Source organism: Hyperolius riggenbachi, chromosome 11 (assembly GCF_040937935.1).
Source record: "Hyperolius riggenbachi isolate aHypRig1 chromosome 11, aHypRig1.pri, whole genome shotgun sequence".
Classification (NCBI taxonomy): Eukaryota; Metazoa; Chordata; class Amphibia; order Anura; family Hyperoliidae; genus Hyperolius; species Hyperolius riggenbachi.
In genome coordinates, this window is record NC_090656.1 from 206,464,246 (window position 1) to 206,477,091 (window position 12,846).

The 12,846-nt window shown below is 47.1% G+C and overlaps 1 protein-coding gene across 1 annotated transcript in view; it reads left to right on the top strand.

Annotated features, from left to right (window-relative positions):
• The window catches only part of LOC137538352 (hemicentin-1-like), a 144,871-nt gene that overhangs the window by 8,363 nt on the left and 123,662 nt on the right, over positions 1 to 12,846 (top strand). The window contains exon 2 of the mRNA XM_068260460.1: positions 4,156 to 4,494. Coding sequence (XP_068116561.1) covers positions 4,156 to 4,494 — 339 coding nt within the window. The remainder of the gene's footprint in view (positions 1 to 4,155; positions 4,495 to 12,846) is intronic.

Genomic DNA, 12,846 nt, shown 5'->3' on the forward strand with positions numbered 1-12,846 from the left:
AGGGCGTTCTGAGGGTGTGGGCGGGTGATTGAGTGCCCTAGGGGTAGATAGGGGTCTAATCTGATGGATAGCAGTGACAGGGGGTGATTGATGGGTAATTAGTGGGTGTTTGGAGGAGAGAACAGATGTAAACAATGCACTTGGGAGGTGATCTGACGTCGGATCTGCGGGCGATCTATTGGTGTGGGTGGGTGATCAGATTGCCCGCAAGGGGCAGGTTAGGGGCTGATTGATGGGTTGCAGTGACAGGGGGTGATTGATGGGTGGCAGTGCCAGGGGGTGATTGATGGGTGATTGACAGGTGATCAGTGGGTTATTACAGGGAAGAACAGATGTAACTAATGCACTGGCGAATTGATAAGGGGGGGTCTGAGGGCAATCTGAGCGTGTAGGCGGGTGATTGGGTGCCCGCAAGGGGCAGATTAGGGTCTGATCTGATGGGTAACAGTGACAGGTGGTGATAGGGGGTGATTGATGGGTGATTGATGGGTAATTAGTGGGTGTTTAGGGTAGAGAACAGATGTAAACACTGCACTTGGGAGGTGATCTGACGTCGGATCTGCGGGCGATCTATTGGTGTGGGTGGGTGATCAGATTGCCCGCAAAGGGGCAGGTTAGGGGCTGATTGATGGGAGGCAGTGACAGGGGGTGATTGACGGGTGATCAGGGGGATAGATGCATACAGTACACAGGGGGGGGGGGTCTGGGGAGAATCTGAGGGGTGGGGGGGTGATCAGGAGGGAGCAGGGGGCAGTTAGGGACCTAATAAAAAAAATAGCGTTTTTAGATAGTGACAGGGAGTGATTGATGGGTGATTAGGGGGGTGATTGGGTGCAAACAGGGGTCTGGGGGGTGGGCAGGGGGGGTTTGAGGGGTGCTGTGGGCGATCAGGGGGGGGGGAAATCAGTGTGCTTGGGTGCAGACTAGGGTGGCTGCAGCCTGCCCTGGTGGTCCCTCGGACACTAGGACCACCAGGGCAGGAGGCAGCTTGTATAATACACTTTGTAAACATTACAAAGTGTATTATACACTATGTATGCGGCGATCGTGGGGTTAACATCTCGCCGGCGCTTCCGTATGGCCGGCGGGGTGTTGCGGCGGGTGAGCAGAGCCAGGCAGCGGCGGAGGATCGCGTCACGGATGATGCGATCGCTCCGCCCATGCCCCTACAAGGACCGCCGCCTCTGTGGGTGAGCTGGTCCTTGCGGGCTCCACTTCCCGGCCGCCGCTGTGCGTTAGGCGGTCGGGAAGTGGTTAAGATTGTTGTGCCTATCTGTCTTTTTTTTTTTTTTTTTTTTTTTTTTTACATCTTCAGCGGAGGATGTATTTAGTGCAGAGAGTCCTCTGTGTCTGAGATCCAGCTTTCCATTTCCAAGACCCGTTCCTTTGATTTTTTTTCAATATCTTGCCTATTGAGACATGTGTTCAAAGCATCAGCTGTTATTTTTTTTGTGGGTTGGCAAGTGCGTATCACTTCTTCATGTCAGGCTTATTCGTGTCGCATTTTTTTGTCTGTTCTCTGCTCATCTCTACAGTGGCTGGATAGTGTACTGTTTAAAGAGACTCTGAAGTCTCTTAAAAATCATCTTTTTATTACAAAATCCTCTTTAGGGCTCTTTCACATTAGCCAACGCGTGCAGGAGCCGTTCTCCTGCACGCGTTGACTAGCCTGCGGCGTGTCGTCGGGAATCTGCGGTGCGACACTGAGTAGCGGCGGTAGTATTAATTAACCCGATGGGAAAACGCCGATTCCCGACAAGAAAAAGCTCCCGGGTGTGTCGCAACGCATCGAAACGCAGCGTCGGGTGTGAAAGGTAAAATGAAAGTCTATGGACTTTTATTTTACCTTGGTTAACGCAAAGTATAGACTTTGCGTTAAACTGCTGAAAAAGGGCTCTGGTGTGAAAGAGCCCTAAACATTACTGCCCTAACTAAAACACTGCATCCCCGCTGCTGTAATCTATCGAAATCCCCCCTAACTCCCGGGGGGCAATCCGGGGAGCGCTTCATTGAGAGGCAAAGCTTTCAGCTGCAGCTCTGCCTCTCCACGCGTCTGTCAGCGCCGGATCATCACCTCCGCCCGCCCCTCTCAGTCTTCCTTCACTGAGAGGAGCAGGGGAGAGGCAGAGATCCGCCGCTGATAGACGCGTAAGGAGGCAGAGCTGCAGCTGAAAGCTCTGCCTCCTCCAGCAGCAAAATCCACGACCAAGAAAGTTGTGGATTTTGCAGGGGGGAGTTAGGGGGGATTTAGTTAGATTTTAGCTGCGGAGATGCAGCGTTTTAGTTAGGGCAGTGATGTTAAAGAGGATTTTATAATAAAAAGCTGATTTTTAGGAGACTTCAGTGTCTCTTTAAGGGTTCTGCCTGGGTTCAAATCTTGGCTCTTCCTGTTCAGTGGGCCAGCACCTATTCAGTAGGAGACCTTGGGCAAGACTCCCTAACACTGCTACTGCCTATAGAGTGCCCGCAAGTGGCTGCAGCTCTGGCGCTTTGAGTCCGCCAGGAGAAAAACGCAAATATAAATGTTATTCGTCTTGGATCTCTAAACTGACAGTGAACAGCTCCAATGTTATAAATAGGAGCCGTTCACACTTGTCACTCTGCAATGGATCTGTGATATCCGTTGCGGTAAGCAGGCCGCACTACCGTGCAGTCCGCTATAATCTGCGGCAAGTGGATGCATTTCCCCATATAGCCTATAGGGCTAATGCATCTGTTCTGAACTACATGATCCCGCCGCCACCGCTTGGTCCCCTGTACACAGCCCGGCGGCCAGCAGAAACATGGGGATCTCCATTAGGCTGCAAAAGACCAATGAGAATCGTCAGCAACAGGGAGAATTCTCATTGGCTTATGGTGGACCAATGAAAATTCTCCCTGTTGCTAGGGAGAATTGGTATAATGCAGCCTGTGAAGGGCCCTATGCTTCTGCCGGCCTCCGTGCTGAGTACAGGGACCAAGCGGTGGTGATTGCTTCAGACAAGCGGGTGGCACAGAGCGGATGCCAAATGGACTTTGTTCACATTATAAATCGCAAGCGCTGAGCGCCTTTGGGCTCAATTTTCCATGCAATTCCCGGCATTTTCTGAGTGTTGAGAGATTTTGTGTAAGCACTTTTGTAAGAGCTTTTGATGAGCGATTGAGATTTTCACTTCCTGACGTCAGTCCGGAAGTGAACTCTTTGACCCGGAAATGAATGAATACAATGTATTTATTCTTAAAAGCGCTGGGGAAATCACTATACAAAGCGCTTTTTCAAGCGCTTTGCAATTTCCCTGTACCTTCCATTGAGCAAAAGTGCTCAGAAAATGGTACATGTAGTGCTTTTGCGAGCGGAAAGCAATCAAAACGCTCACATGTGAACACTCTCATAGGGAATCATTGCACAATCGCTTTTAGGGCGATTTCTAAAATTGCCACGCTTAAAAATTTGTTGCAGAAGCTCATAGTGTGAACAAGCCCTTAGTGGATACACTTAAGCCGTTTTCAGCCACGTGGTCAAGTGATTACCGAGCCATAAAGTGATAGAAGCATACAGAGCACAATGGCAGAGCGTGCCTTTGCCACCTCCTCTCCATTCAGCTGCATCCATAGCAGCCTGTGGGATAAAAAGGTGCCAAAACATTGGAAATTGGTTGGATTAAATCAGTGGTTCTCAAACTAAGGCCCGGGCCGAATGCGGCTCACCGAGGTTTTTGCACTGCCCCCCCCAAACACAAAATCTATAACTTTTAAGTGTAGCCCACTGTAGTTTTAAATATCAGAGGCCCGCATATAGAATAGCTAGCATCACCCATCCACATACTGTAGAAGCTAGTGAGCAGTCATTTGCTGGCTTACAATCCAATTCTGCATCAGGTGACACTGCTGTCCAACTGGATAGCAGGTTGTCACCTGGGTATGCTTCACTGTCTGGTGCACAAAGATGCTTTTCAGCGCCGCATGACTGAATGGCTGCTGATGTGAGTTCTCCTTCAGGCATGATTGGGGGGAATCAATACCTAGATTCAATGTAATGTTTTTCAACATTTTATGTATGTTCCGGCCCCCCAGCAGTCTGAAGTACGTTGACCCGCCCCTTAACTGAAAAAGTTGATGACCTCTGGATTAAATGATGCAATTTTTTTTAATTCGTGAATTTTTATGTTTTTGTAGAAGATCTGAAAGTCACGATGGGAACATCACTGATATCAGCAAAGATTGGAGAGACTGTCATCATCTCCTGCTATATATCTAACATAGATATCAACAAAGTATTAGCAGTAGAATGGAAGCAGACTTTCGAGAACGGCACTGAGAAGGATGTGTATGTTTATAATAATGGAGGTGTGACGCCTTATAGAGAAGGAAGTTCCATGGATGTGGAGGAGATCCGGAATGGTAACGCTAATCTGCACCTCCCCAGCGTCCAGATATCAGATGATGGAGAATATACCTGTTCTGTGATCAACACACCACGGCATGCATTGGGTAAAACTGCTCTACAGGTGTCCGGTGAGTCTCAGCATTCACTTTTTTTCAATTTAAATGTAATGCCTAAAGACAAAATTGTATGGAAATATTTTATTTTTTTAGATCAGCATCCATTGTTCAGATGCAAAAAAACAAATGTCCTTAACCCTCCTGGCGGTTTGCAAAAAAATCGCCAGGGGGCAGCAAATCTTTTTTTTTTAATTTTTTTTTTTTTTTTTCATGTAGCGAGACAAAGTCTCGCTACATGATAGCCGCTGCTCAGCGGCATCCCCCCAGCCCCTCCGATCGCCGCCGGCGATCGGAGATCCGGAGATCCCGTTCAAAGAACGGGATCTCCTGGAGGGCTTCCCCCGTCGCCATGGCGACAGGCGGGATGACGTCATCGACGTCGTGACGTCAGAGGGGACTCCGATCTGCCCCATAGCGCTGCCTGGCACTGATTGGCCAGGCAGCGCACGGGGTCTGGGGGGGGGGGGCGGCCGCGGCGAGAGGAATTGCGGCGGATCGGCGGGTAGCGGCGGCGATCGGGCACTGCACGCAGCTAGCAAAGTGCTAGCTGCGTGCAGCAAAAAAAAAATTATGCAAATCGGCCCAGCGGGGCCTGAGCGGTGCCTTCCGGCGGCATAGCCCGAACTCAGTTCGGGCTTACCGCCAGGAAGGTTAAAGAGAACCTGTACTGAGTAAAATTATTTAAAATAAGCACATGAGGTAACTTCAAATGAACATTACATAGTTCCCTCACCATCAGTTCCTCTCAGAAGCTCACCATTTTCTTCTGACAATTATCCCTTCCAGTTCTGACAACATTTTGTCAGAACTGAAATATATCAGTTGCTGTCAGTTATATATCAGTTGCTGTCAGTTACAGCTGAGAGGAAAACTGATGTACCAGGTAATGTCCATGTTTCCCTATGGCCCAAGTGGGCGATGTTACAGTTTAACAGTGTGCTGACCAGGAAGCTGTTATGGGGTAACGGCCATTTTCAAAATGGAGGACAGAGAATTCAATTGATCAAAGTGGACAAACAGGACGCAGGAGAGGAAAAAGAGATTGAGGAGTAGACAACACGGAAGGTAAGTATGACTTGTGTATGGTTATTTTGACTTTTAATTTCAGTTCAGGTTTTCTTTAAAGGACATCCAAAGTGAAAATTAACTAATGAGATAAACAATTGTATCTATCCTCCTTCTAAAAATGACTTTTTAAAGGTATCCCACAGTTTTATTTAATATTTAAATCTACTTTTTAAGTTAATACTGTTTCATGGCCTCTTCTCAATGACACATTCATTGAAGTATGCCAGAGGTAAAATCTATGAATTATTGACCCTTTTTATCTCTTTCCTACTCTCAGATGTCATTTACTGCCAGGAAAGTGTTTTATCTGGCTGCAATTCCTTTTCAGTGAGGGTTACATTATAGTTCGACCCGGTCCCAACCGGGACAGAAATTGTCACTTGCATACCTGATTTTTAAATCTTTCAGGCAGAGAAAGAAAAAAAGGAACACAGCATAGTTATTTGTGTATCTCATCATGTCACGTCACCTCAGATGTCCTTTAAAGAGACTCTGTAACAAAATGTTCAGCCTTATTTCTTCTATCCTATAAGTTTCTACACCTGTTCTAATGTGGTCTGGATTACTGCAGCCTTTTTTTAGTTGCACTGTCTCTGTAATATATCTAATCCTCTTTCCTTTGTCAAGCTTTGTTGACACAGAGAGGAATTTGCTGCCTCTGCTGTGATAGGGAGAAGTTATGCACACCTCCTTCACTCCCCCTGCAGGCTCTGTGTGTGTGCTTTGTTTATCCCTCACAGACAGGTCTTTGCTCTCTGTTTCAGCTTGTCATGCTTAGAAACTGTGAGAATCCCTGACAGGAGTGCAGATAATTAACTGGGAATAAAACTTGTAACTTGTAATATACTGTAACATGGTGGGTGTGTATATACATATATACATACACATTCATCACTTCCTGGTTAGCGGGCATGTTTTTTGTTTGTAAACACTGCTTAAAACTGGCGATTAAAAGCCAGGATTGCGGCGGGGAGCGGCGGAAACGGCAAAGAGGAATCCAGGAGATCACAGTAACTTAATTGGTATGTTTTTTATTGTACAAATCAGACAGTACAGATTCGTTTTAAACAGGAACTCCAATGAAAATAATGTAATAAGTGCTTCATTTTTACAATAATTATGTATAAATGATTTAGTCACTGTTTGCCCATTGTAAAATATTTCCTCTTCCTGATTTACATTCTGACATTTATCACATGGTGACATTTTTACTGCTGACAGGTGATGTCACTGGAAGGAGATGCTGCTTTTTTGGCAGTTGTAAACAGCTGTTATTTCCCACAATGCAACAAGGCTCCCACAGTGTGATGTCAGAACCATGGTCCAGAAATCACACTGTGGGAGGGGTTTGACCACAATATCAGTCATGCAGAGCCCCCTGATGGTCCGTTTGTGAAAAGGAATAGATTTCATGGAAAAGCTACTGATTGGGATGAAGTTCAATTCTTTGTTAGGGTTTCTCTTTAAAGGACTCACAAGGCGAGAAAAAAATGCAGTTTTACTTACCTTTGGCTTCTTCCAGCCCATAGAAGTCATTTGGGTCCCTCGTTGCAGCCTCTGTTCAGTCTTAAATTTGATGAAACAACTGCTGTCCTCCTATCATGTCAGTTAGGGGAGAATGATTAAAAAAGGCCCCAGATTCCATTGTTTTTGATGAAAATCGCTGAAGTCAAGTGACTGGCTCTCTCTCTGAAAGTAGACACAAATCCTGCAATAAATCTGCAGTGTATCAGCTGTAACAAAGAAATGTTTTTCTTTAAGTTATTTTGCTGTTTCACATCTTTTAGAACATAGAAGTTCTGAGTTCAGGTCCGCTTTAAGAAACACCTTAAAGTGGACCTGAACTCAGAACTTCTTCTATGTTCTAAAACAGTGCTGTCCAACTGGCGGCCCGCGGGCCGCATCCGACCCGCCTGGCCACCTGCTGCAGCCCGCTCGTCTCCCTGGGATGCAGGCATGGCTTGCGCTATGGGTGCCATGCCTGCTCCCTCTTATTGTGGCCTCTCCTGTGTCCCCCTGCTGCCGCTGCCTCACAGATCAGACCTCACAGATCGTGGCGACTGAGGTAAACAGAGGGGGCATGGTACCCGCACGGAGTACGTCACATGCCGAAGTGAATCATTAGTCACTTCCGCATGTGACGTTCTGCCGCGCGGGTGTCATGCGCGCGCTCTGCTTGCTTCAGTCGCCCCGATCTGTGAGGTCTGAGCTGTGGGGCAGCGGGGACACAGGAGAGGCCAGCGGGGACACAGGACCGAGAGGTAATGGGCTCGCTACTGGTGGGGGCACCTGTCACTATCTAAGTGGGGGGCACCTATCACTATCTAAGGGGGGGGGGCACCTGTCACTATCTAAGGGGGGGGGGGGCACCTGTCACTATCTAAGGGGGGGGGCACCTGTCACTATCTAAGGGGGGGGGGGGGGCACCTGTCACTATCTAGCTGGGGGGGGCTCCTGTCACTATCTAGCTGGGGGGGGGGGGCTCCTGTCACTATCTAAGTGGGGGGCACCTGTCACTATCTAGCTAGTGGGGGGCACCTGTCACTATCTAGCTGGGGGGGGGCACCTGTCACTGTCTAAGTGGGGGGCACCTGTCACTGTCTAAGTGGGGGGCACCTGTCACTGTCTAAGTGGGGGGCACCTGTCACTATCTAGCTGGGGGGGCTCCTGTCACTATCTAGCTGGGGGGGGGGGGGGCTCCTGTCACTATCTAGCTGGGGGGGGGGGGTCCTGTCACTATCTAGCTGGGAGGGCACCTGTCACTACCTCAACTGGGGGGACACCTGTCACCTGGCATTTCAGCCCACACATCATCCCCAATCCGGCCCAAAACACTATTGCCAGGCACAGCAGCCAGTAGAGGAGAATTTAGAAGCCAGGTGAGAGGTGTCTACCATATTAAAGGGGCATTCTGCTTATTTATGTGAAATGCTGTCTATTTATGTGCCTCATGACTGCTGAATTTGTCTTGTTGGGGGCCTCAAGATTGGTGAATGTGTCTTGTTGGGGGCCTCATGATTTTTTGGGGGCCTCATGATTGCTAAATTTGTCTTGTTGGGGGCATCATGATTGCTGAATTTGTCTTGTTGGGGGCCTCATGATTGCTGAATTTGTCTTGTTGGGGGTCACATGATTGCGAACTGTGAGACTATGGAAAAGCTGAATCGTCATCATGAGACAATAGCATTAAACCTACTTTTTTAACTTTTTAAAACGGAAAATAAAACTGGGAGGTTCTAAAAAAAAAAAACCACATTTTTCAGGAGTAGGATGGATGAAATTGTTTATCTTCACAGTTTATTTTCAACTTGGATTTTCCATAATGTTCATGTATGAGTTAACGTTTGTATGTAGTTTAAATTGCTGTTGCCACTTTGCGATAGATAAGTGACTTTTGGGTTGCAGTTTGGACACTCGGCCTCCAAAAGGTTCACCACCACTGTCCCACATTGCTAAGTTCATGTAAATTTGTCTCCACCCGTGGCCACACCCGCATTCTGGTCCATGGCCACACCCATTTTTCGGCGCGGCGCGCTTACAATGGAACCCTCGTGTTTTCTGGCGCGCCACACAACTTCAACATTATTTTAAATTGCATTTTGTGAAAAGTGCTGCCAATCTAATTGTCCTTTAATTGCATTTTTGCAAGGGGGGGGGGGGGGGGTCTGCGGCTCTAGCAAGAACCTTCGGCCCTCCACCATGGGGTCTGAAAAAAAAAAATGGCCCTGCTGTGGAGTCGGTCCAAAAAATCCACCGACTCCGACTCCTCAGTTTAGGATTCCTCCGACTCCTCGACTCCGACTCCTGTAATTTGCATATTACAATTTTGTTGATTAAAAGTATGTAACATGAAATTCGTCTCTTAACTGCCAACGCTTAGGAATTTTACAAGACAACTGAAGTGAGAAGGATATGTAGACTACTATATTTATTCCCTTTAGACTAAAACTAGTCCTTGGTAAGAGTACTTGTAAAAGGTACAGACCGGAACAAAGAACATCTATCAGGCCCTAGGCAATGTAAGTGTGGGTACATGTAAGAATGATGTGCAGGTACTCTGCAGGGGAATGAGGAGATTCTTCCTCTATTACACATTCTTCATGCACAATCTGAACCAGGTTTATGGGTGATAGACAACACCTCTGTGTTCAATGTGCACAACATTCTCAGTGGAGTCCCTGCAGCTCTGTGGGGAGTGCATATGTAGAGTATAGTACTACTGTGTAACAAAGTAAACCTGAGACAGATGAAATTAAAGTTTTATACATACCTGGGGCTTCCTCCAGCCGCCTTCAGGCTAATCAGTGCCTCGTTGTCCTCCTCCACCACCTGGATCTTCTGCTATGAGTCCAGGTACTTGAGCCAGTCGGGCGTAGTGCGCATGCACACACTCCGCCGCCAGGAGCATACTACACCTGTGCAGCACTATTACGCAGGTGCAGAATGTTCCTGGCTGTGGGAGCGGCATGCGGCCGGACAGCGCTGACTGGCTGAATTACCAGGACTCATAGCAGAAGATCCGGGTGGTGGAGGACAGCAAGGGACTGATTAGCCTGAAGGGGGCTGGAGGAAGCCCCAGGTATGTATAAAACTTTACTTTTCATCCGTCTCAGGTACCCTTTAATTTGTAGTCACCAAACCAAATTTTAACAACATATCAAATGATTTGATTTCATGAGCAAAGGGAATGCATACATTTGCATAAATCAGCATCAGTGCAGAATTATTTCCATCTCGTTGACCATCTCTATTAGTGACACAGCTACACATCAGGCTTTATTCTTACAGCATAGATGTTATTTAGTATATATAAGAGACTCCTGTGTACACATCATATATACAGTCACAATCAGATGTGTATATCTGACCTTAAATATACGGGGACTGCTTTATTGAAGCCACACAAGTAACTAATATACTGTATATATACATTATTTTTAATGACTATTATCTGAGAAATAGAACATTTTATCATATTTTCTATTTTAATTACAGCTACAAATTCATTAGGAGTCGGAGTCAGTGCATTTTTTCCCGACTCCGACTCCAGGCACCCAAAATTGCCCGACTCCACGACTCGGACTCCACAGCCCTGCCTCCATGCCCATGAAGTTGGACAGCACTGTTCTAAAAGATGTGAAACAGCAAAATAACTTAAAGAAAAACATTTCTTTGTTACAGCTGATACACTGCAGATTTATTGGAGGATTTGTGTCTACTTCCTGCTTTCATGGAAGCAGACATATTGTTAACATCCTGTGCTTTCAAATTAGCCTCTCTGCTGTGGCAGTCAGGTGACACAGCTGAGGGAACAAATTACAACTTGTGATTAGACACAGATAAGGGGAAATTAGTCAGGCTAAATTCTCAAAATACATACAGTGTGCACTTCTCTATGTTTCTCTGTGCAATACTATCCCAGGGAAAAAAAACCCCCCACATATATAGGTGTATAACTACTTGTTCTATTTACATAACATATGAATTGTCCACGTTTTGATTTCAGCATATTGTATACAGTAAGTAAAGAGAAAACTGTTCTTTGATTCCCTCTGACTGAAGCCAATCCTGATGTCATTTCCTCCCTTACTGTTCTCCTAGAAACTGCACTGTCATATTTAGCTTGCTTTGTAAACGTATGTGAGCACAGCATAGATCAGATTTCAGCAGCTCACTGAACTGCCCTCAGCCAATCGGTGAGGTGCAGGAATGGGGGGGGGGGGGGGGGTCGGGGATCAGAAGCTTCCTTCTTGTCGGCTATGTACCAAATAGAGCCAGGCTGACTGAGATAAGATTTATTACAGCAGAAAGATTTCTGATTAGATTGGAGTGCTTGCAATGCAGAGTAAAGGTGGCCATACACTAGGCCGATTCCCCGCCGATCGACAGCAGATTCGATCACTGGGATCGAATCTGCTGTCACATCGTTCACGCTACACGCTAAATTTCGATCTATTTCGTCCTGAAATAGATCGATCGCTCCGCGTGGGAAATTACCGTTGATCGCCCGCGGGTAGGGAGCGCGTCGCTAGTGGCATTCGAGTGCCCGACGACCGACGCAATACTGCTGCAATACATTACCTGCTCCGCCGGCGCATATCCCCCCGGTCACCGCTGCTCCGTCTCCGCGCTGGGCTCCGGATCCAGCAGGCTTCACTTCTTCCTGTCCCGGCAGGAAGTTTAAACAGTAGAGGGCGTTCTACTGTTTAAACTTCCCCCAGACAGGAGAAGTAAAGTATGCCGGAGACCAGAGCGGAGACGGAGCAGCGGTGACCTGGGGAGTCGCGCCGGGCGGAGCAAGTAATGCATGGGTTGGGGGGGGGGGGAGTGGCGGCAGCAGCACCACCACCACCACCACCACAGATTGTGAACGGTTTCAGGCTGAATTCGATTCACAATCTGTTTGCAGTAAAGGCAGTCATACGATCCCTCTCTGATCAGATTCGATCAGAGAGGGATCTATCTGTTGGTCGAATCTGATGGCAAATCGACCAGTGTATGGCTACCTTAAGGTTCCAGCCTGCATAATAAACACAGAGCAGTGGATAAATGGAATTTGTTTTTGTGGCTGACAATCCCACTTTAATATAGTGGCCAGTGAAGCAGTGATGCTTTTTGGAAGAGAAAGTGCCATTATCTGCCCTTTACAATCAGGACACAGAAGGTAAGTGTGGCTAAACTGCCACTTAACCCCTCATCAACTTGGGCAGTAGAAGGCAGCAAGAGAGGAAGGGCAGACAACTGTAGTTTGGAAGGCAAACTACAGAGATCGTCGCTAGCCTAGCGCTTTTTACAGGGGGGCACAGCAGACCCCGGGGGGACTTAGATGCGGCAATACAGAGACACAGAGGTATGACATAGCACACAGGATATGCCTCTGTATTCTCTTAACATTTTAAATACCCACCTCGGGTTCTCTCTAAGGACAGAATTTTTTTTAATATCAGTCAAGACGCCTTATCAAAGTTAGCACGCCTTATCAGAGTAGCATAGCAAGCACTACGAACCTGCAGGGGCTCAGGGCAGGACGAGTGGATTGCCAATTAGCAGGCATAAGTTTGTAGCGCTCACTATGCTACTCTGATAAGGCATGTTAACTTTGATAAGGCATGCTATTTGTCTTATGCTGGGAATACACAGCTCGATTCTGAGCTGATTAGATGGTTAGATGGATAATTTCCGACATGTCCGATCACCGTTCGATCATTCTGCCGCTCGATTTGTCATTGAAGTGAATTGAAAAAAGATAAGAAAAACTAGTGGAATATAAGAGAATCGAGTGGGAATCGAGCGGCA